Source organism: Ostrinia furnacalis, unplaced genomic scaffold (genome assembly GCF_004193835.3).
Source record: "Ostrinia furnacalis isolate ACB-3 unplaced genomic scaffold, ASM419383v2 OfSCF6117, whole genome shotgun sequence".
Lineage (NCBI taxonomy): Eukaryota > Metazoa > Arthropoda > Insecta > Lepidoptera > Crambidae > Ostrinia > Ostrinia furnacalis.
Window position 1 is genome coordinate 19,391 of NW_021136356.1, and position 24,999 is coordinate 44,389.

Genomic DNA, 24,999 nt, shown 5'->3' on the forward strand with positions numbered 1-24,999 from the left:
AAATACTTTTTGAAAGTCCCTGAAAGAAAAAGGGTAGAGATTAAAATGCCTAACTAGGTAGGTACATTTGATTTGATTATTTAAAAAGAGGCTGACAATATTTTTATACCAGTTAGTGACCAACGATGCTTGCTTAAGCGAAGCAGCAAATCGAACGCACAGCGCTGAATACAGCTCTGTGATTGGGGCGTGGGCGTCCACGTGCACTGTGAGACCTCATAGTAACATTTGTGAATACGGGCGTAAGTTTCTTGCGCTCCATTTTTTCACGGGTAAACCAAGGAATTGCCAAATTTTGCCTACTTTCTTCAACAAAATTAGCGTTTTTAGTTGATAATACTCTGCTGGATTGCAGTACTAGCTAAAGTAAGTAAACAATAACTGCTTTTTAATATTATTTTACAACTTCGATTGTCATGAAAATGCAAAAAATAAATTCTTATCACCCAACTTGTATCATGATTCGTGACTATTTATTAATTTATTATATTTCATGTATACCCAGTAGACTTAAAATATATTTGTTTAGTTCTCTATGATAATATCTTATCTAGAATAATCTCGATGAAGGCAAAATGAAATGTTTTATTCAGCGACACAAAACAACACTAAGATAGAACAAAACGTTTTTTTATGAATAACAAGGCTGTTATTTGACCACAATCGCACCTGATGTTATGTAAAACTTAATTACATCCATAATATTATATACTGAGTAATATTATAAATGCAATATCTACTCACAAATAAATAATAGACTAAGCATATACCTAAAATGTAATTTGAAATCTACGAAACTAGCTGACCCAGCGAACTTTGTAATGCCGTGTTCATCAGAAATAAAGTTATATTCTAAAATAGTGTAAGAACTGGATATTTATTTGCGAGTATAATGCCCGTTTTCATCAACGCCTAATCTTTAAGTGACCCCTATGAAAACAAAATTCCTGTTATGCGTTACCATAGGGGTCACTTAAAAATTAGGGATTGATGGTGAAAACGGGCATAAGTTATTCAAATTTTTCCTCTTTAGGTAACAAGTGTATACATCTAACATAACATAGTACATACATCTATCTACAACATATGACTATGTAACTACTAAGTATTTTATATGACTATATTTTACAGAAACATTTGCACTCTTTACTAAAAGATTGCAATACATACTACCAGTACACTCAGTGCGCGTTCGCGTAACCATCACACCGCACGTGTACGTATTGATAAAAACCAACAATAATTATCATTATGTTGAGAAATCGCAATTACTTATACGGTTCCAAGGATTTAGTGGTTCCTGCCAGATTGCATTTGGGAGACTATATGATCGAAAAGATGTGGAGTGTGAGAGAGAAGACAGCGCTTGTGAGTTTTTGTCTCTTTCTTGTTGCATGTTTTGTTTATCATTGAAAGGCTTCCAGCACTTGGCCCAGTTTTAGCTCGATCCACATGTCAAGTCAATGGATTTTTAAATATTTTGCTCTGCAACTGGGCCCACTCTGATTCTAGAGTAGAGTTTGGTTTTTAATTTGTTAGTAAAAACATTGAAGGTGGGCCCAGTTTCTGGCAGAAAAATAATTCAAAAATTCAATCCAGTGAATTGGCCCGTGGACCAAGCTTAAAGTGGGACAATTCGCTCAATTGAATTTTAAATATTTTTGCTAATGATTAAAGTCGAGTTTGAGCAATGTGTGTTGTTTTGTTTACAACTCGCTTGTAAGTAAGATAACGATTATTTATATGTAGAGTTATGCAATATTTTATTTGGTTCAGTTTGTAGAGCTTTATCAATCTTTACTGAATTAACAAGATAATAAAATATTTGTAAGAGTCGTCTCTATATTGTCATTTTACTACAAAACAAAGTTACTTTCCGCTGTCTGTGTGTGTCTAATGCTTAGATCTTTAAAACTACGCAATGGATTTTGATACGGTTTTTGTAATAGATAGAGTGATTCAAGAGGAAGGTTTATATTATGTATACTTAGCACCGCAGTTGCTAGTAGTTTATTAAAATATAAAATAAGCCACAAAGCAACGAATGTACAAACTAAAAACTTTCATATTTTTCGAAGTTAGTTTTCCTTTTGATCCCCACGTTTTAGATTCCTTGCGAATTCTTCCTGTCCCCTTACATAATAATTTGTTTAACGATTCCCTAAATTGGGAAAATAAAGCCATATTATTTCAGTCACAAGTCAGAAATGTATTTACTATTTATGTATTTACGTACATAAAACACATTTTGCACATAATGCAAATGCAACACTCATATCAGCTAGGTAGGTATTTCATAAAATGGCATTCATCATGTTTTAAACTTAAAAACAAGCTACCAAGCTTATCTTTACTGTATTTAAAATAAACAATGATTCCTAAAAAGATGGACTTTGCCTCTTCTACGAGTTACAAGTGGGATTGGACAGCCAATTCAAATTTCACCAGTTCGATTCCCATGTAGGACTATAGTGGTGAATACACTCAAATACAGAATCATAACAAAATCAAAAATGAAAATCAAAAATATTTTATTCAATTTAGACCACATGTGGCACTTATAAACGTTAAAATAGTAAATAAAACCTCGGACAGACAACAAGAACATATCGAAACTATAAGGGTTCCTTGTCAGGACTACGGAACCCTAATAAAAAAAAGGTAGCCTTTATGGACCTATCCTCTAAGGGCCCTTTCCCATGACAATTCAGTTTTATGGGATCTTGCATTGTCGTGAGAACACACAAGAGTTTTAATTTCTAATTCGAACGGATAGGTTTTTTGCGGGACACTGCAAATGTTGACGACATGGGTTGTTCGTTGAATGAGTCATGAGGTAATACTAAACGGGATCCTGCAAAAAACGGCCTCCGAAGGAAAAAGCACGCCCTGTGGCTGAAATGATGATGATAATGAATGTTAGGTCCCTATTAATCATCATTCATTATCATCATTTCAGCCACAGGTCATCCACTGCTGAGCATAAGACTCCCCCAATGATTTCTAAATAGACCAGTTGTCCTTTTGCGGTGGATTTATGCGCTGATAACCGTAAAGAAGACAAAAGATATGACATCAACAAAAAATTACAATATAAATAGACGGAAATTTTTCAATAGAAGATACATTTTCATTAAATTATGTCAGATAATCTATTCTGGTAACGACCTTCATATAACTACTTAGTTAGAGCACCTTGAGAAGTTAGTTATCTTAATAAATGAATAGGAAAATAATAGGTATAGATCGTTCCATCCACGAAGACGCGCCCCACCAATCTTTGGTCGAGGGAAGTGTGGGGTCCGAGGAGTTTGATCCGAGCAATCCGTCGAGCGTCATTATTGTAGTGTGCGTGTGCTCATGGATAATTTACTGGATAGTTATCAGAACACGCTCTGATAACTCAAACATTAGCGGAAAAACGGTGTGGCGCGTCTTCGTGGATGAAACGATCTATATGTATAACTAGCTTTCCGCCTTCGGCTTCGCCCGCGTGGAATTTTGTCTGTCACTGAAAAACCTTATCGCGCGCGTCCCTATTTCAAAAACCGGGATAAAACTATCCTATGTCCTTTCTCGGGACTCGAACTATCTCTATGCCAAATTTTATCAAGATCGGTTCTATGGTTTAGGCGTGAAAGAGAGACAGACAGACAGAGTTGCTTAGATATTAGTATAGATTTTAAGAAATAGTAGTTCTGGTAGTCAAACAGGACTACTCCCACTCTTCCCGTGGATGTCGTAAGAGGCGACTAAGGGACAAACATGCGAACATCAGACCTCCCCAGCCCGTCTGGCCAGCGTGGGGAGTGTAGGTCAAATCCTCCATTTGCCTCTGGTAAATTAGAGAGTCATGCTGAAGATTTAATGACCAGATGGTGTTAAAACAAGGGCTGGAAGACGTAGCGTGGGCAGGCCTCCTACTAGGTGGACCGACGATCTGGTGAAGGTCGCGGGAAGAGCCTGGATGCGGGCAGCGCAGGACCGTTCATTATGGAAAACCTTGGGGGAGGCCTTTGTCCAGCAGTGGACGTCATTTGGCTGAAACGACGGTGTTAAATTATTGAATATGCAGTCTTTGAAATTGTACTTTAAACTTAAGTATTATTCTATGATCGTATAATCAAGACAATAAAATCAAATAACCTACTTAAGTATTACATAAAACGATGTTATTGCCCGATAGGGACTAGATAGATAAAGAAAACGTGAAGATAATTGTGATAAGTATAGGTATTACCTATGTTTGTTATTCGGCATTACTTAAGTATTTGAAGTTTTAGACAATTTCTATTTTGTAGTAAAATAGATCACGACTGAAAGATAAACTAATACTATAATCGGTTCTTTCTCTAGTTCTTAAATAATAATACCAATTTTCTATGACGTTATACCTACCAATATTGCATTGCAAGTCAGTTGCAGACTTAAATCTAAGCCTAAGTAACGCAATTAATTAAGTTCACAAAAATAAGGCATTTTTTAAGAATTTCCTGAAAAATTGCTTCAGAATTCAGAAAATATAAGTGCTCAGCCTTCTTTTAAATTGTGCCTTTTCTTTAAATCCATCTTAGCTAAAGTCTGGTCTGTGAGCACGTAAAATTTTGTTCAATGACCCCAAGCTACCCATCCTTATCGCTTGCGCGTAATTATGTTGCTGTCGCGCTCGCACACTCACAGGGTAAGTAGCTTGGGGTCATTGGACAAAATTCTACGTGCTCACAGACCGGGCTTTAGTATCTTGTCTCTTGCCTTCAAACGGCATGAAAATGATCCACGAAACTTTGCTTCCTTTGTTTCAGATTAACGGCTCTACTAATGAGAGTATAACATACGGTGAAGTGGCTCAACAAGCGATGAACTTCGCCGTCTCGCTCGCTCATCTAGGCGTGAGAAAGGGAGACACTATAGCTCTATGCTCAGAGAACACGTTTGAGTTTTGGGGGGTAGTTATAGGGGTTGCGTGCGCGGGCGCTATTGTGACGCCTGTCAACACTGGGTATACAGAAAGTAAGTAGATTCATTAATATTGCAAGAAAGAGAGGTGTTAGAGTACTTTATGGGGTGTTCAAAAAGTAATGAGAATGGGATATTTCTAGCAATCACAAAAATCTGAAGAAAATTGAGTAGATAGCTCAATTCGTCACTAGAAACTGGTAAAAAATAACTTAAGTTAACCATTGCGTTTAAGAATTACATTTACCTGAACACGACCAGTCGGATGATTTTCTTAATTCTCCAAAAAGGCCTAAAAAGGACACTGCCTCGACAATTCCTCAAAAATATCAGATCCCTGAACTACTTTTTACCCGACTGCACCAAAAGGAGGGTTATGTTTTTAAATAAGAAAACGAGCTATTAACGTAGCTGGAGTCAGATATAGAGAATATGATGGGGTTTTGACATTCTGAGCGACTGCAGTGGTATCTTTATGTTAACTACCCTTCTGTAGATTGAACATACAAGATCAATTTGTTTGGCCTAGTTTTTTAGACTAATTTATACTTAGATTTAACACTTTGTTTTCAGATGAAATCAAGCACGCTATGAGCATATCGAAACCCAAACTTGTAGTTCTATCGCAACAGGCCTACAAAGTGCACGGCAAAACTTTCAGATCTCTACCGTACATAAAAACCGTTATTGTCTTTGGAAACCATAGACCACACAACACTCTGTTATATAACGACTTAGCGGTATCGAATAACAACGGTACCGGTGACGTTTTCGTTAATAATTATTTAGCAAGGAACGTTAAGTTAGAAGAATTCGATGTTGTGGATGTAGACGGACAGATCGATCCAATTTTTATTTTATATTCGTCTGGGACCACTGGATTGGCTAAAGGAGTAATGCAGACGCATCTGAATGTGCTGTCGCAGTGTAATATGTAAGTTATTACATTAACTTTAAGGCTCATAACATAAAGTGAACATCAGGCCTCCCCAACCCGTCTGGCCAGCGTGAGGAGTGTAGGCCAAATCCACCATTTGCCTCTGGTATTAGAGAGGGTCATGCTCCTGCAGACATGACTGTAAAACGCCGTTTAAGGTCTATTCTATCTCCATTTATCTCCAGGCGACACTTTGGTGTCCTTTGATCACTCATGGCATGGATAAGAAGTCCACTCTGATCACCTTGGTGATCTTAACCATGGGTGATCAAAGGACACTGAAGTGTTGCCTGGAGTCAGTTAGAATCAGCTTTGATCATCTGGGTGATCAAATCCAGGTGATCAAAGTGGAATAGACCGTTTTTAAGGCAGAGTAATCTGCATAATTGCCTTTATATGGTTACTGTAATTTCATATTGAACTATAAAATACTTTTTAAGTTTTCATCCAGCGCCTTCCTGCTACCTTTGTGAGGTCGCTGGATGCAGCATTCTACCAACCGGTCATTATATAAATCATCTGGGAGGCCTATGTTCAGCAGTGGACGCCCTGATGCCAATGATGATGAAATAATTTTATACTTTCAGGCCCAAATCGACCAATTCCGACATTGTGCTCGCCGTAGCTCCATGGTTTCACACCATGGGCCTGAACAACACTCTGGGAACGTTGACAACTGGCAGAACGTCGGTCTTCCTTACCAAGTTTGATTTGGACGTGTTTCTGAAGACTATTGAGAAATATAAGGTAAGTTTGATCAGTGGGGTGTTATTTGTTAAAACCTAAATAATAACCAACCAACCGGGCAACATGGAAAGCATTGGGGGTGGCCTAGTTCAGCAGTGGACGTCCTATGGCTGAGATGATGATGACCTAATTATTAAATACAGTCAGCGTTAAATATTGTTCGTAACCTACTTAAGTGGTCAAAAAGAGACAACACATCCTTCTGTAACATGCATGAAATGCAATAAGCGCGAATTTGACCAATTAGTTTTAGGAAGAAGTTCACTATAAAAAATCATGTTTTTTGTATATTACAAAAATATTTTCAGATAGTCCAAATGACAGTAGTGCCACCTTTAGTGGTGGCGATCTGTAAAGCTGCGAGCAAATACGACCTCAGCTCCGTCAAAATAGTCTACTCCGGGGCCGCGCCATTGCAGAAGGAGACTGAAGAACTGTTGAAAGCAAAGTAAGAAGGAATAATATTCATTACACTATACTAAAGCCCGGTCTGTGATCACGTAGAATTTTGTCCAATGACCCCAAGCTATCCATCCTTATCGCTCGCGCGTAATTATGTTGCTTTCGCGCTCACTGCGGGCGCCCGTCGCACAGTCGTGACAGCAATACAGACCAGACTATAGTCACTTACACTTTTTCCACTTCCGCACAACATACCTTTGTTTGTCACCTGTCGTCCGCTTTGCAATGGGAGGAAGTCGAGCCTTAATTTCCAACTCCTCGTATGTTCTTCTGATTAATTTCGTTGCGGGTCCAATGAAAGTTTCACTTTCCCCCGGGACAAACTTGACCTTCACTGGTTGGGTGTTTATTGGCGGTCAAGCTGTAGATCCTGGCTACACAGGAGTTGCAGCGGTGGGAACGAGAGGTGGGAATAATCTCGTTATGTAGTCTCATCTAGGCAACATTTTACTTGAAAATGTTTTTGATGGGTTTATTACAGGTTACCAAACATCGAAACGGTGTTGCAAGGGTACGGAATGACGGAAGCCACCCTGGCCATCACCAGGGGCTTGCCAGACCACAAGCAGAAACCAGGGAGCGTCGGGAAGCCCGTGCCGTGCGCTGTTATGAAGGTAATAGGTTCTTGCCATAAAATTTCTTTTTTTCATCATCAATGGTACACTATTACAATTCACAAGTCTTCAGATAGTTCACACTGAAAAATAAAGTCATAAAATTTTAAGATAAAGGCAATTTAATCCTGTTCTTAAAGAGAACCCTTTTAAAGGCACGGGGGCTAGGGAACCATGTCAGGGATTTTTCGATCGATTTCAATTAAATAAAAGTAACAGCAACCAAATAGCAACTGTCTATTGGAATGAAGGCTATCTTTTAGTACTTAACAGTTGGCGCCACTGTAGAGTAAGGTCCTGTCACACACTAGTAGATAACTGGTGAGCACTGACGTGGTGGGAGGACTATAGCATTTGCACTAACCAAGATAACGCCACGTAAGGTCCTGACACTGCTGAGCACTAAAACGCTAGCAGCCCTTCATTCGATCCCGTTGCGAGCATTAGAACGAGTATGATGAGCACATAGGTACTTAGGTTAGATTTCCCACCAGATTTGTATGCATTACCTATCCGTTGTCTACTCGTCGTCTACTCATCATTATCATTTCAGCCACAGGACGTCTACTGCTGAACATAGGCCTCCAATGATTTCCACAATGGCTGGTTGGTGGCGGCCTGCATCCAGCACCTTCCTGCTACCTTTATGAAGTCGTCGGTCCACCTTGTGTTGTCTACTTTCTATTTAGTTATACGAGCTTTGCTTACTTTTGAGACTAACTTATTTCTTTTTCTAGGTAGTCGATATAGACACCAGAGTACCCCTCGGGCCGAACCAGCCTGGTGAGATCTGCGTCAAAGGCCCAATGGTCATGAAAGGCTACGTGGGGAAGGAACGGAAGGCAGACTTCGATGACGAAGGCTTCTATATGTCAGGGGACGTTGGGTATTACGATGAAGATGGCAGCTTCTACATTGTGGACCGGATGAAGGAGCTGATCAAGTATAAGGCTTTACAGGTGAGGTGTTTTTGTAACATTTAAAGAGGGTATACTTATAATAACAGAACTGTTTTAAATACAGTGAACTGTAAAATGTTCGGAACGCATCGAGGTAGAATATTGTCGACAAAAACAAAACTTCAAGGATGGACTCACCATTTCAGTCACAAGACGTCCATCTAGGTTCTAGGCCTAGGCCTTCTCCAATGATTTCCACATCACTCGGTTGGTAGCGGCCTGCATCCAGCTGCCTTCCTGAGGTCGTCACACCGCCCGATGCCGCACTACCACCATCCAGGTTCTTCTAAGACCTCCACCAGATCGTCGGTCTACTGAGACTGCCCACATTACGTTTTCCGGTCTATGTATGCCACTCGAGAACTTATCTGAACAGACCGACTGGATCGGGTGGAAATCGACTATTCGGCAGTCGCACTTCTGGCACCGGCCTGGCACTGGACCAGATACAATAAAAACCGAATCGTCAACACACGCTCTAATGGTCATCAGTTTTATGAGTTATGTGCACCAAACTTTACTATTTCTACTTCAAACTTGTCCCAGGTCGCCCCAGCTGAAATCGAGGCTCTCCTATTAGAACACCCGGCGGTGCGTGACGCAGGTGTAGTAGGGGTGCCAGACAAGTCAGCAGGGGAGGTGCCGCTCGCATTCGTGGCCAGGCAGCCGGGCGCCAGGGTCACTGGCGAGGAGATACAGCAGTTCGTGGCTGAGAGAGTAAGTGTCTGCTGTCTTCTAGAAAACCTGTCAATCTTTAAGGAGCTACCAGCTTGTCCACTAAGTACTTAGTGGATCTTTGGAGACCAGTGACAGACCTGGAGATAGCAGCAATTTGTGGCTGAGAGATTGAGTACTATATCTCTGCTGTCTTCTAGAAAACCTGTCACCTTCTATCATAAGCAAAAAGACACACTTTGGGATCTTTGAAGGCAAGTGACTGACAAGAATCAAAGTGGCTAAAAGAGAAGGTAAGAACAATCTGCTGCCTCCTAGAAAAAATACGTCTCCTGTGCTGTCACTAAAGCTAGATAAGCATCTGACCAAGTAGATGTAGTGGGATCTTGGAAAAAAGTGACTGACAAGGAGATACAGCTTCAGTTCCTGGTTGTAAGAATACCTATATTTGACTGTGTCTTCTAGAAAACTTGTCACCTTTAGAGATAGACCCACTACTTTGTGACTGAAAAGGGAGATAACAGCATTTGTAGCTGAGAGAGTAACATCATTGCTTTCTAGAAAATCCATCTTCTAAGGACCTACAGCACCACTAATCGCTCTATGGTGAGTATATCCCTGCTGTCTCGCTCTAACTGTTAGAACACCCGGCGGTGCGCGACGCAGGTGTAGTAGGGGTGCCAGACAAGTCAGCGGGGGAGGTGCCGCTCGCATTCGTGGCCAGGCAGCCGGGCGCCAGGGTCACTGGCGAGGAGATACAGCAGTTCGTGGCTGAGAGAGTGAGTGCCTGCTGTTTTATAGAAAACCTGTCACCTTCTACCAAGCAAACCCACTAGTGGCTCATTGGAGACAAGTAACAGACAAGTATAGAGCTGTTGGCTGTTCGTGCCTGAAAGAGTAATTGCCTGTTGTCTTCTACAAAACCTGACATCTTCTACCAAGCAAATCCATCATTGGAGACAAGTGACTGACTGATGAGGATACAACAGCTTTTCGTGGCTGAGAGAGTAAGTACCTACATTAGAAAGATACGTAATACGTATCCTGTCCGTCTTTTAAAAAAACCTTATATTTTAAAAAAACCTGTAACCTGTCTTTAAGCCTAACTAGCAAACCCACTATACTCAAAGCAGACTTTTGGATCTTTGGAGACAAAAGAAGAAAAGTAGGTACATACCTTACTTACTTGTAACGACTGTCTTGTTTTCATTTTTTTTTTCAATGACCACCGGTTTAACCAATCATGGCTTATGTTGCGTGGAAGACGTTTTTAGTCCATTTTACTCACTTAATTTTGTCCGTTCTCCTGTATTCTGCCTTTGCATCTTTTTAACCAAATGAAGTCTAAGTCTCTTCCAAAGATTTGCTGCCCGCATCCCGCGACCTTCACTAGTTCGTCTGTCCATTGAGTGAAATTATTATTTTTTTATTTTAAGGACGAAGTATGCCTTCTCGTAGCAAAAACCCAATCCCAGTCTTGAATCCTGTACTTTAATTAAATGAAGTTATCTTTTTCGTTCCAGCTTTCCAATCCAAAGCGTTTGCGAGGCGGCGTGCGGTTTGTGGAAGCCATACCAAAAAACCCGAGTGGGAAGATCCTGAGAAAAGAACTGAAGAAAATGATCAATTCTAGGAAGAGCAAATTATAATGATAATTGATAATACATAAAAGAATTGTTTGTATCTACTTACTTTTCGTTCGCGCAGGTTTCAGTGATATGTGTTTATTTTGATCCGTCCAGCACTTTATGGATGAAGGACAAAAATCCTTTAGCATGTGGTAACGATCTTTCGCGTTATCTAGATGTTTTTTTTAATAATTATTAGGTACTATGTTATTTGTTTAGTTGATTAAGATTGTAAATAAATAAAATTAAAGGTTACAAAATGGACGGTAGGAGTTAAATATTGTGGAAACTGTAAAAAGGGCTTTGAGATAAATATTTTTTGAATAATGCCTGTTTTCTTTATTCATTTGCATTTCAGCCACAGGACGTCCACTGCTGAACATAAGCCTTCCCCAATAATTTCCATAATGACCGGTTGGTAGCGGCCTGCATCCAGCGCCTTCCTGCTACCTTTTACGATGTCGTCTGTCTATCTTGTGGGTGGAACTTCGCAGTTAGTTCTGCGTACTATGTGCCCTGCCCATTGCCACTTCTACTTGCTAATCCGTCGGGCTATCAACCGTATTCACAAACGATGCTGGCTTAAGTGAAGCAGCAATTTCGAACGCACAGCGTTGAATTGAGCTCTGTGATTGGTTCGTCACCCTGTGCGTCCACGAGCACGGTGAGGCCTGGTAGCACTATCCGTTCGCTTTGTTTGCCGCTGGCGATATGACGTCACTCATGACGTCACTCGAAGGGAAGCGTCTATAACTTTATCTAACTATATTTAAAATATTTTTTATTTATTATTGATAAAAATTGTGTATTTGCGTAAAATAAGACACATTAATTGTATTTAATCACAAACTAATTGCGTTTAATCGCGGTTGGGGGAGGGGCCGTGCATTCCACGGACCGGCAAACTTAAGCGCGAACGGGTAAAGCCTGGTCCGTGAGCACGTAGAATTTTGTCTGTCGCGACTGTGCGACGGGCGCCCGCAGTGAGTGTGCGAGCGCGACAGCAATATAATTACGTGCGAGCGATAAGGATGGGTAGCTTGGGGTCATTGGACAAAATTCTAGGTGCTCACGGACCAGGCTTTAGTAATTATGTCAGCGACTTGGGATATACAGGGTGTGAAATAAAAGAGTATGTAATCCATTACAGTATTGTAATATTGTTATGTTATAGTGTCGGTTGTGATCACGCTAAATAGCTGTAGGTGTCCTTTTCACCCTCGGTGCGCTCCAGATACTCCTTTTCAATCAGGATGTCGATGCATTTCTGGAAAAAATACACCATGTTTATAAATATTTTCGTTTTAACTAGTACTTTAAGTTAACTCTTGTTTTCGACTTAAAGATAAGCGAATAAAGTTCATATTGAGATGGTGAGAGACTTGCAAACTTTGTACACCAAAGTGCATGAAATTATGTATTTTATTGTAAAATCGCACTTCATCATCATCATCATTTCAGCCATAGGACGTCCACTGCTGAACATAGGCCTCCCCCAATGCTTTCCATGTTGATCGATTGGTAGCGGCCTGCATCCAGCCCTTCCCTGCTACCTTTACGATGTCGTCGGTCCACCTTGTAGGTGGACGTCCCACGCTGCGTTTTCCGGTACGCGGCCTCCATTCCACTTATTGCCACTGTATTAGATATTATGACATTGTTTTTTTACAACAGTAAATAGCGAGTAGATTTCTCGCAAAATCAACAACGGAATAACATTTTTTTGGCACATACTTTGTATTGTTTAATTTTTGTATGCATTAAATCTGATGGAATCGCCAAAATTGAAAAATCAAAGATCTTTTAGGAGCTGTCAAAACAAATTTTCCCTAAAGATTTTATAAAGCAATAGGAACATGACGCAAATTGAATGTGGTCAAAATGTTTGCTCCACTCGGGAATCGAACTGGCGACATTACCTTGATGACGGGCACGCGCGGCTTGAACCGCGAGGAGAGCTGGTTGAGAACCTCCACGACGAGGTGCTGGTGCTTCAGAGTCTTCCGCGTCTTCATTATCCTCACTATAGCTGCCTGCAACGGAAAATATTATGACTATAGCTGCTTGTAACGGAAAACGCATGACTATAACTGCCTGTAACGGAAAGTTATTGCTTTTATAGGTTTTAACTCTTGTAGCAGTTTTGAGCCGACTCTGTTGTCCACACGACAAGAAGAATAGGTTGGTTAATAAAGATTTTTTGAACTTTTAATCGTATATGGTAACTATTATTTGTTGAGATTCCGACTGAGATATTTAGTGACCCCATATGGGGATCCTGGGGGAATTGATGGTTTGTCTGTGCGACTTGGGGTACATTGAGGATCTATGGGGTACATAAGTCCCCAATGTACCCCAGGCGTTCTGGGGAACCCGACCTCACCCCACTTGGGGTCTCCCTGTGATAGATAGTGTCTCTTGGGATACTTAACAAAAAATTCATGGAATACATTGCAATCTCTGAATAAACAGTGGTCCCTGGAGTACAAAAGGGACATGCATAGTGACCTCTACAATAGCGACCACTGGTATGTAGCCTCTACGTCTATTTTATTTATTTACTTTATACTAGCGGCCGCCCGCGACTTCGTACGCGTGGATCCCGTTTTACCCCCTTCATCTATCTTACGCGGTTTAGATATTTTCATACAAATGTTTTTTCCCGCTAACTCTCGTACCCGTGGGAATTTTGCAATATCCTGTTGTAACTAAGCTTTAAGTTTACTAAGGTACCTGCATGCCAAATTTCAAGCGTCTAACTTAAGCAGTTTAGATTTTTCATACAAAAGGATTTTCCCGCTAATTCCCGTGCCCGTGGGAATTCCTAAGTATCCTATAACCTGCCCAGGAGTACGAAGAATAATTATACCAAGTTTCGTTAAAATCCGTCAAGTAGTTTTTGTTTCTATAAGGAACATACAGACAGACAGACAGACAGACAGACAGACAGACAGACAAAAATTTTACTGATTGCATTTTTGGCATCAGTATCGATCACTAATCACCCCCTGATAGTTATTTTGAAAATATATTTCATGTACAGAATTGACCTCTCTACAGATTTATTATAAGTATAGATTTTGCATGTGAGCTTCCAGATCGATACAAAGCACTCATAATGCCAATTATATTGTCTAGGATATCTACATAGAAATCCCTGGGTTAGAATGCGACTCCCGGGTTACATAGTCATAACCCCTTAGACATAAAGAATAACAAATCAAAAATTACCTGTATGAGCATCTTGCGGTCCTCCTCGATGTGCTTGTGCGTGGCCTCCTGCTCCACCTTTAGCTCCGTCTTGAGCGGGATGTTGATGTTCACGCGCAGCTTTTTGCTGGAAAGAATAAATAAATAAATATCCTTGGACATTTTACACCACTGCGCCTCTAGTCCTAAACTAAGCAAAGTTTGTACTATGGGTACTAAAGCCTGGTCCGTGAGCACGTAGAATTTTGTCCAATGACCCCAAGCTACCCATCCTTATCGCTCGCGCGTAATTATATTGCTGTCGCGACTGTGCGACGGGCGCCCGCAGTGAGTGTGCGAGCGCGATAGCAACATAATTACGCGCGAGCGATAAGGATGGGTAGCTTGGGGTCATTGGACAAAATTCTACGTGCACACGGACCAGACTATAGACAACGAATATTATTGTTATTATTTCCAGGAACGGGACTATTCCCATCCCTCGTTCCCAATGCTGCAACTCCTGTGTAGCCAGGATCTACAGCTTGACCGCCAATAACCAGTGAAGGCCAAGTTTGTACCGAGGGAAAGTTACTGTCATTGGACCCGCACGAAATTAATCAGAAGAACATAGAAGTTAAGGTTCGACTTCCCTCCAGTGCAAAGCGGATGACAGGTGACAAAACAAAGGTTTAAGTAACTTTTAACAAAAGATATACACCACCGACAGTAAACATTAATTATGGGGATTTGCAATTGAAATGGTGGGAATGGGAAACGATTGACGAGAATAGCGCTGTATTCACAAAAAGAATACAAAGATGAGATACCCGTTTTTGTAATTTAGATCTTTGACCAACTTCCACTGACCTTTTACAGGTCTTACGCTTAACTCAGCCAGTGATGACGATGATTTTGTGACGGTCAAACGTCAGCGAGACTTCAGATTTGTATGCCCAGTCACGTCATAATACAGGGTGACTTTGTTATCAGTATCCAAATTTTTTTAATAAGCTCGTTAGAACAATTTGGCAATACAACTTTATCGTAACAATTTTTAATTGTGGTATTTTTCGCAAAAAAAAAATTGAAAGTCTAATCCGCGGGTGCCCATATCTTAAGTTTTAAAGGTTATTGCTTATGTTCGCTCACCATTATGTCTATTAAGCTTTGCAGTTAACTGTGTGTACGTATTTTTCCATGAACGAAGCAAATTTTCCACGTGAGTCAATTTGGAAACCGCGCGCAGCGGATGAAAATAATTAAATATGGAGAAAAAAGTTTTGTTTTCTTTACGTAAATCAATTAAGTTACTGATTCTGAGTCGATCTTGAAAATTTGGATACTGATACAAAAAATCACCCTGTATATCAACGTCACCGCTGGCGTGCCGCTCCCACACCTCAGACACTGATTGAGTTAACTGGACCTATAGTCGTAAACGCATCGAAGCTTGTCACACTTACTTTTTATATCCTACGTAGAGCTCAACCACGGATGATTCGGTGAGTTCGGACTCGTCGTCTTGGCACACCAACAACTTGGCCTTCAGCAGGATTTGCAGGACCTGGGAACAAAAGTCTTTTTAGAAACGTGATGAAATGATGCGCAAATGGAATTCAATTTAAGGCTGTGTCGAAAAGGGCGCGATGGAAAGAGACGGTACGTCCTAGTTAAATACAACGGTAGATTTATACACAGACTAGCGGCCGCCCGCGACTTCGTACGCGTGGATCTTTACCCACTTAGGGGTGGAGTTTTGTAAAATCCTTTCTTAGCGGATGCCTACGTCATAACATCTACCTGCATGCCAAATTTCAGCCCGATTCATCCAGTGGTTTGGGCTGTGCGTTGATAGATCACTATGTCAGTAAGTCAGTCAGTCATCTTTGAGTTTTATATACGTAGATAGGTTCATAGCATTAAAGTTGACTGAACTGTACTTTATTGTTGTTACTTGAAAGTACGGAGTGATCCATCTGTACCGCGTATTATTAGGTTTTCTTTACTTAAATAACTCCCAAATATCACGGTTCAAACACTGTCTTGACTTTGTGCCGTGGCGTTCGGACTTGATTGGTGTAAATCAAAAAGCCTTCCAACGTCACCAACACAAGGTATAAAGTCACTTGACGAGCTAACCTCTAATGATGCTATTCTTGTCATTGGAATATGCATCTTTTCCTCTAGCCACAGCAATATACACTCTATCCCAATGACATAAGGCTCACTGTACCTGCAGAAGGAAGTCTCCCTTGATGCCGGAGTGTTGTTCCAAATAGTGGACAGTCCAAGCATAATAATACTTTTCTTGTCAGTGGATTATGCACCTTATAACTTTCCTCAAGCCACAGCAATATACACTCTATCGCAATGACATAAGGCCCACTGTACCTGCAGAAGGAAGTCTCCCTTGATGCCGGTGTGGTGTTAGTTAGCGCACATTCATAATGACGCTTCTCTTCTTATAAGATTATGCACCTTATAACTTTTCTCAAGCCACAGCAATATACACTGTATCCCAATGACATAAGGCTCACTCTACCTGCAGAAGGAAGTCTCCCTTCATGCCAGTGTGGTGCTAGCTATAGTCTGGTATGCAAGCACGTAGAATTTTGTCCAATGACCCCAAGCTACCCATCCTTATCTCTCGCGCGTAATTACACACTCGCACTGCGGCCGCCCGTCGCACAGTCGCGACAGCAATATAATTACGCGCGAGTGATAAGGATGGGTAGCTTGGGGTCATTGGACAAAATTCTACGTGCTCAGAGACCGGGCTTTAGTCGCGCGTCAAATTTTTGCCATCTGAACATAGCCTACTGCAGCACTGGAATATACACTCTATCGCAATGACATAAGGCTCACTGTACCTGCAGAAGGAAGTCTCCCTTGATGCCGGTGTGGTGCTCCAGCTGCCGCACGGTCCAGCCGTGTTCTCGTTGTACTGAAGCGCTGGAATATACACTCTATCCCAATGACATAAGGCTCACTGTACCTGCAGAAGGAAGTCTCCCTTCATGGTGTGGTGCTAGCTATAGTCTGGTCTGCGAGCACGTAGAATTTTGTCCAATGACCTCAAGCTACCCATCCTTATCGCTCGCGCGTAATTATGTTGCTGTCGCGCTCGCACACTCACTGCGGGCGCCCGTCGCACAGTCGTAATGACGGCCCTCTTGTCACTATGACGCGCCTCTTGTCATTGGAATATGCACCTTATAATTTTCCTCTGGCCACAGCAATATGCACTCTATCCCAATGACATAAGGCCCACTGTACCTGCAGAAGGAAGTCTCCCTTGATGCCGGTGTGGTGCTCCAGCTGCCGCACGGTCCAGGCCGTGTTCTCGTTGTACTGAAGCAGCACCGCCATTTGGAAGGTGCTCGCTTGCAGCGTGTATCTGGAACAGACATTTGACATATTATTTGAGATGTGAAAAACGCAGCTCATATTGTGCTATTGATTAAAATTAATACGCATGTGTGGAGTATAAAGTAATAGACACCATTGCTCAACTACAACTAATCAATAGTCAAGTGTTTTGATTGAAAAAGAATTCAGTTTTAGGCAGACAAATACACAACTAACTGGAGATTGTTATTTAGCTCATCATTGCAGGAGTATGACCCTCTCTAATTTACCTGAGGCAAATGAAGGATTTGGCCTCTCTGATGGCCAGACGGGGAAAGTGGAGGTGGTCTTATTACGGCCTACCTACTGCAGACTCCGACATGTTGGAAACCAAAAATGTCAAATAAGTCTTTTTGTAACTTTGACATCTATCTTGTGACTGACGAAATTTAGTGAGATTATTCTGTGAGCCCGATAAAAGATTTTTTAGCGTCTTGACCTCGTTTCATTCAATAAATAGGCAACATTGTCGACCGTTATCCTAAACCTTTATCCTTATTCACGTAACAAAACTTCAACGACAACAAATCGCTGAGTTGTGATCCTATCGAGTAATCGTTCCATCGAAATGACCATTGTGAATACGGATTTAGAACTATTTTTCAATGGGACGACTTCTGAACGTCAGGGAGATCTTGACTGTCAAAATACGTGAATTACAAAAGTAGAAAGAAAGACAGCAGAAGTAGTAGTACCTGTTTTTGAAGCAGTTGGTGACGAGCTCGCCTTTGCTCATATTGTAGAGCCAGTTGAGCTTGCGACCGGAGTGCTGCGCCGAGTAGAACGCCGTGAAGCGGTGCACGGAGCGCTCCAACTGTTGATAAGAATATTTGTTGAAAAATAGCTCTTATTACAAGGATATAAGATGCCACAGAATTTCAGTTGCTATACTGGAAAAAGAGGGGAGGTTTGTACCCCAAGTTAGTAGCTCCCAACCGAAACTGGGTAGGGCGCAACATGGATATTGGACATAAGCTTTGTTTTGTCCATATTCATCCGCAGGCCTATCTGTTGGGAAACTCTATTAAGGTCTTCGAGCATTGTGCCAAGATCTTCCAGCGATTCTGCCATGACCACAATATCGTCGGCGACCCGAAGGTGAGTGATGTACTCGCTGCTAGTATTTACATAATATTATGTCGGTTGGTAGTCAAAAACGGTACACACAGGTCCTCGTGGGGTACAATAGACCCCAGTAGGATATGTCATATCCTACCATCAGTGGAGTACCAGAAACCCTAGAGAATTGAGATAGACCACATTTGGTTAATCTCAAATCACGTGCGTTCAGACCCCAGTAAGTGGGGTACGACAGACCCCAGTACGCTAGACCCTAGTCGAACGTACAGGCCTTAGTGGGGTACTGGGAGTGGAGATACTCTCATTTGCCTTCGGGGTGCAAAAAGACCCCAATAAGTACACACGGGTCCCTTTGGAGCAGAATAGACTTCAGTAGGTTGCTATCAAACCCTCACCTCGGTGGGCAGCGGCTGCTCGGAGCTGTCCGCCACATGTTTGCGGAAGTGATAGGGGTCCAACAGACCCCGGTGGGACACCACAGACCCCGGCACTCACCTCGGTGGGCAGCTGGAAGGATGACGACTGCTGGAAGGGCCAGGATCCAGACGACAGCACTTGGATGCTGAAGTCTATATGCAGCGGCTGCTCGGAACTGTCCGCCATGCTTGCGGGAGTGATAGGGGTACAACAGACTCCAACGGGGGTACAACAGACCCCAGCGGGGGTACAACAGACCCCAGCGGGGGTACAACAGACTCCAGCGGGGGTACAACAGACCCCAGCGGGGGTACAACAGACCCCAGTGGGGGTACAACAGACACCAGTGGGGGTACAACAGACCCCAGCGAGGGTACAACAGACCCCAGCGGGGTTACAACAGACCCCGGTGGGACACCACAGACCCCGGCACTCACCTCGGTGGGAAGTTGGAAGGATGACGACTGCTGGAAGGGCCAGGATCCAGACGACAGCACTTGGATGCTGAAGTCTATATGCAGTGGCTGCTCGGAACTGTCCGCCATGTGCTTGCGGAAGTTTTCGTTCAGGTCTTTGGATACTCCGATGTCCTGCGAACGACTCAACTGCTTAAAATGACGTTGTGTTAATTTTATTTACGCATGCTTTACTCTAGTGAAATGAGTGATCCTACTCTAAAGTACGGCCAACGAGAAGCGATACCAAATGTAAACAAACCCAATGTCATGGGTGAACCCGTCTGACTATGACATATTTTGGCGGGAGAACGAGACATTACGACAAATACACAAGATGGGAAGAGACAGAATATATTGTCAACTTGACAGTCGTATCGACCTTTTGTATCGCTGCTAGTTGGCCGTACTTTAATCTACTTTACTTGATAAAGGGTGGATTCGACCAAACAAGAGTAAATATTAATCTCAGAATAAATCGTCACTTATTTGATTTCCCATACTGAAACAAGAGCTTACTAAATCCCACTCAACACCAGGTGCTGAAAAGTCAGATTGTGGACAAATACCTGCCTTGTTATGCATAAAAAAATGAGTACTAACTATTGACATGGATTTGGTCAAATGTGTTTGATCGAATAAGTACATCTAAATATATAAAAGGAGAAACTGACTGACTTAGTGACAGATCAACGCACAGCCTAAGCGGCTAAACGTAGGCACTTGAAATTTGGAAGGGACGTAGCTTAGGTACCGTAGAGGTGCACTAAGAAAGGAATTCCCGAAATTCCCACGGGAACGGGAATTAGCGGGAAAATCCTTTTGTATGAGAAATCTAAACCGCTTAAGTAAGACGCTTGAAATTTGGCATGCAGGTACCTTAGTAAACTTAAGCTTAGGTACAACAGGATATTGCAAAATTCCCACGGGAACGGGAGTTAGCGGGAAAAAACATTTGTATGAAAAAATCTAAACCGCGTAAGATAGATGAAGGGGGTAAAACGGGATCCACGCGTACGAAGTCGCGGGCGGCCGCTAGTAATATTATGTATGTAATTGGCATCTAAACCAATTAATAACTACAGACGACAGCATCAGAATAACTTTTGAGAACCTCATGAGTTTTACATCGGTTAAAATTAGCACGACTTTTAAACCATTTTATCTCTCTATGATCTGTTATTGTCAGTTTAAGATGGATGAATTTTCTTTAATAAATGAGTATGTAGCAAAAATACAAGTACTTACCTGGAACATTCTCTGCAGCTTGCTGGTGTATTCGAAGCCGCACGCTTGTTTTAACTTTGAGATCATTGAAGCCTGTAACAGAAAATAGTTATTGTAGTATCAAAAGTTTTCGACCTTATGATTAATATTATTAATATACATAGACGATTATCACACTGCACCGCGCTCCGCCGCGGTACGCGGGACGACATATTTAATCATTATATGCAAGTACCTCAGTTTGACACAACACACTACGAGTTTGCGCGCGAGATTTTTTATATGTCGCCACGCGGAAGTGCAGTGTGATAATCGCCTTATGATTAGTAAATAAGGTTCCAATATTGGTGGCTATGATAGAGCCCTGTCAAGAGCGGTGTATAGTGATGCTACATATTTATTTTGTATTCCACAGTGTAGCAAGAAAATTGGCAAATGCAATAATTAACCTAAAGTGGTTAATGATAACTTGTCACCCAACCGCGGTATATTGTGCCCCAACTAGGGTATTTTGTGACAAGAGACCCCAGTTGGGGTACAATATACCGCGGTTGAGTTGACTACAAACTCCAGCTGGGGTGACTAGATACTCCACTTGGAGTGACTTACCCTAATTGGGGTGACTAAATACTCTAATTGGGGTATTAATAGATAACCCAGTTCTTTTTTCTAATTATTTTGCCCTATTTGTGTTTTCAATCTTTTCATGGCCTTGAGTTTTGCTTGATGTGAAAGTTTAAGTTACTAGAGGCGTTTAGAAACGTTGGGGTGACTACACACCCCAGATAAGGCAACCAAAGTGTATTATTACCTTTACATCATCACTGGCCGACAAGTGGAATCTTGCTGTAGAACTTCTGGAATACATCGCTCAGAAACTGTTGGGGTGGCTAGATACCCCAGTTGGGGTACTGCACACCCCAGATAGGGTAACAAAAGTGTATTACCTCTGCATCGTCACTGGCAGACATGTGCTGTACGAGTCGCTTGGCAAGCATCTTGCTGTAGAACTTCTGGAATACATCTTTGTCCTCGATGTACTTGAAAACCACCATCTGAAATGAGTTTACTGTTGTAACATGGGCTATGTCGATTTGTTTTATTTTCAGGACCCATATTTTAATGTGTATGGTAAGAAGACTGCAGGAAAGTAACTATTCGTGCTCTCATAACAATGAAGTATGACATTGCCTTAGGCCGATTTCATAGGGAACTTAATAAGCTTGTTTCAATTGACAGCTATCACGCAACCAATCTTAGGCTGGTTTTAGAGTCACGCTGACGCACGCTGACCGTCAGCGCTGACAGCCGAAATGTATGAAGCGTCGGCGCCGAGCGATCAGCGTCACTCAGGAACGTTCCCTTCAATTACATACATATTGATCTGTCAGCGCCGACGATCAGCGAGCGGTCAGCGTGATTCTAAAACCCGCCTTAGAGCGAAAAAACTTTAACGAATGCGTGAAAAAAAATCTTTGACGATTTTAGTACTTGCAAGTAGGAGTTACTTGGCTACGCTACGTCTTCCAACTCGAGAACTTTTCTGCCCCAACGACCATCGTCTCTACGAGCTATGTGCCCCGCCCACTGCCTACGAAGACGTAGCGTGTGCAGGCCTCCTACTAGGTGGACCGACGATCTGGTGAAGGTCGCGGGAAGAGCCTGGATGCGGGCAGCGCAGGACCGTTCATTATGGAAAACCTTGGGGGAGGCCTTTGTCCAGCAGTGGACGTCATTTGGCTGAAACGACGACGACGACGACGACGAAACTCCTAGGGGCGCTGTATAATCTGTCATTTTATGCAATATATGAAATGACAGATTTAAAAATCGTTAAAATTGTCCATAGATTACGCCCTTGAAGTTCGATCACTACATGCCCGGACACACACTGTATACGATTCGCACTTTAGGCAACTCTATTTTATCAACTTATACAGGTTGTTATATAAATGGGGTTATAATCCGACACTAGCCCATGTTAACATGTATTAAAATAATTAAAATGATGATATCAATATTCTGATTTCAATATAACATTTATATGCACATGTTAACATGGGCTATAGTCCATTCAGGATATGATGGTGATTTAGACAGATTAAACGTTTCGTTGATGCACCCAACTTTCTACGAATAAAAATATTAAGTTGTAAAAATCAATCACTTTTTTGTGTTTTCATCTTTCCAAAATAACAATTAATAATAATCTTTCTCAATTATCTTAAACAAGAATTTCAAATTAAATTACAAATTTGTAAAAAATTAGAATGTAAATGTAATAGAATTTTTTGTTATTTGTTGTTTTTATAGAATAAAATGCATAATATTTAATTATTTGTGATTTATTGTGTACCAACGTTTATTCCATATCCAGATAATGAACATTCGTAGATATAATTTTGATCAAAATTCGTAGATCGATTCTAAAAAATATTGAAAGGAGCGCCTCACTAAATAGAACTGTCATAATCACTTTCTTACGCTGAATGAACTATAGTGTCAGCTTAATCCCCATTTACCTGTATAAGTTGATAACGATGACTTACAACTTGGTTGAGCGTGTCTTCCAGTTCGGCTTCCTCAGGATTCTTGCTGGACTTCTTGAGAAGCAGGTCGCAGTACTTGGCTAGCAGTTCAGGACTCTTGGATGACGAGTTGGCGGCCTTTGTCACGGCGTTGCCTGAGGGATTGTTGTGAGTTTTAATAAGTAGTTCATAGAACGTTTATGTGATGTGTGGTTCCAGAAAAGTAGAAGAAAAGAACCACCTCCATCCATCTCGTGGAAATCGTAAGTGTCTATAAATGACCCACGCTGAACTGTCCCACCAAACTCAATGACAGGGGGGCGCTACCATCGTTCAACTATATGGTTTCCAACATGGCAAAAATCGGAACCAGCGTTCCGGTATTGACGGTGGCGCCCCGCTGTCAATGTCATGGATAGGACAGTTCAGTATTTTGGAACTATAGTAGTAGTATAGTCAAATTTGACAGATGTCAAATGACAAGTGGTTAAATAACAGAAAAAATGTTTTTCGAACTATGGTTAGCTTGACTTTTAGTACATTTTTTAACTATTAGTTTACATTTTGTTAACATTTAACCATTAGTAGCAAAATTAAACAATTATTTTAACCATGAATAAAAAAAACTGGGCTTAAGGGACAAATATGCGAACATCAGGCTTCCCTAAAATGTCGAGTGTAGGCCAAATCAGAAGTGATTCATGATTTTTTCATACAAACTTTATCAGTCTACCCCATTGATTTCGACATTAAACTTTCAGTGGGGTAAAATGTGTAATAATGAAACTAGTGATACCCATTTAGTCCCAATCGACTCTTGTTTTTTTTTTCATACATTGTGGACCTTCTGTATCAAACTCAAGTGAAAGTGGGTATTTTTATCGGAGAACCGACGATCACGTCTCAGCAAATGAAGCACAGGATGCCTGTTTATGGACCGACGTATATACCCATTCTTATGATACACCATACAAGAATGCATGGTAAATTCAGTGAACTGCTCCTGAATCGAATGTACCTACTACTACTATTTCTATTTATTTATATTAACCGGCAGACAGTGGTGACTGAGTTTGTTGCGGCGCTTCTTCTCAGCACTTGCCAAATGTTGGTCTCGAAGCGCTGGTAGGGTAAAAAGATTATGAGACATGTAGAGGCTCCTTAAGAGCATATTTTATGACGATTTGTAAGAACTATTTATTAGTCTAAACAAATAAAGAAATTTTGACTTTGACTTTGACGATTGTGTGACGTTTATTGGGAAGGCTTAAGTCTAACAACAGACTGCCAGTAGCTGAAATAATGAAAGTTTACCTTCAAGCAGTCAAGCATAGTAACCGCTAGAGATGGGTTATACTAGGTAAATTTGATACTTGGTGCACCTATTCCTAGTATTTATTAATACTCGATCCAAATACCTGTTCCACCTAGTACGTAGTAATTTAGCATACTTGACGCGACTAGTGCGGACTAATCCAAGTAATATGACTTTAAAATACAATTTTCTTTGAAAAGATACAACCGTAGTATGAATAATGCAATTTGAAATTGAATAATAATTCCTCCTTTCATACTTCAACAGGCTTAGGACTGTCAACTTAAAAGTTGGCGTATTTAAAAGATATCAATTTCATAAAAATATTTACATATTTTTTCTTATTTACATGAATATGGTTTGACTACGTTTGTGTGCGTTTGCTTCGTCGCGCTCAAA

The 24,999-nt window shown here is 41.3% G+C and overlaps 2 protein-coding genes across 6 annotated transcripts in view; one reads left to right on the top strand and one right to left on the bottom strand.

Moving 5' to 3' along the window:
• Positions 1–1,148: 1,148 nt before the first annotated feature.
• LOC114362018 (4-coumarate--CoA ligase 1-like) lies at positions 1,149–11,274 on the top strand. Its single transcript, XM_028317265.1, has 9 exons — positions 1,149–1,368; positions 4,803–5,010; positions 5,530–5,890; positions 6,481–6,640; positions 6,949–7,088; positions 7,584–7,716; positions 8,454–8,675; positions 9,222–9,392; positions 10,874–11,274. The coding sequence occupies exons 1-9, from the start codon at positions 1,252–1,254 to the stop codon at positions 10,997–10,999; spliced, it is 1,638 nt and encodes a 545-aa protein (XP_028173066.1). The 5' UTR covers positions 1,149–1,251; the 3' UTR covers positions 11,000–11,274.
• Positions 11,275–12,115: 841 nt separating this feature from the next.
• Positions 12,116–24,999, bottom strand: part of Cul1 (cullin 1) — a 37,746-nt gene continuing 24,862 nt past the window's right edge. For 4 of the 5 annotated variants that reach the window (XM_028317262.1, XM_028317261.1, XM_028317257.1 and 1 more), the window contains 10 exons: positions 23,307–23,440; positions 21,705–21,812; positions 20,779–20,850; positions 19,513–19,665; positions 18,274–18,392; positions 17,447–17,567; positions 15,634–15,734; positions 14,210–14,315; positions 12,898–13,011; positions 12,116–12,245 (listed from right to left, as the gene is read on the bottom strand). In XM_028317262.1, coding sequence (XP_028173063.1) covers positions 12,165–12,245; positions 12,898–13,011; positions 14,210–14,315; positions 15,634–15,734; positions 17,447–17,567; positions 18,274–18,392; positions 19,513–19,665; positions 20,779–20,850; positions 21,705–21,812; positions 23,307–23,440 — 1,109 coding nt within the window. In that variant the 3' untranslated portion in view covers positions 12,116–12,164. Of the gene's footprint in view, positions 12,246–12,897; positions 13,012–14,209; positions 14,316–15,633; positions 15,735–17,446; positions 17,568–18,273; positions 18,393–19,153; positions 19,251–19,512; positions 19,666–20,778; positions 20,851–21,704; positions 21,813–23,306; positions 23,441–24,999 lie in introns of all 5 variants that reach the window. The other variant, XM_028317259.1, reaches the window with a different exon arrangement.

Bases quoted from the DNA above. Each gene is read 5' to 3' on its own strand.
- LOC114362018 (XM_028317265.1), top strand. From the start codon at position 1,252: ATGTTGAGAAATCGCAATTACTTATACGGTTCCAAGGATTTAGTGGTT. The intron at 5,011-5,529 runs GTAAGTAGATTC...CTTTGTTTTCAG, and splicing joins CAACACTGGGTATACAGAAA to ATGAAATCAAGCACGCTATG. The intron at 5,891-6,480 runs GTAAGTTATTAC...TTATACTTTCAG, and splicing joins GTGCTGTCGCAGTGTAATAT to GCCCAAATCGACCAATTCCG.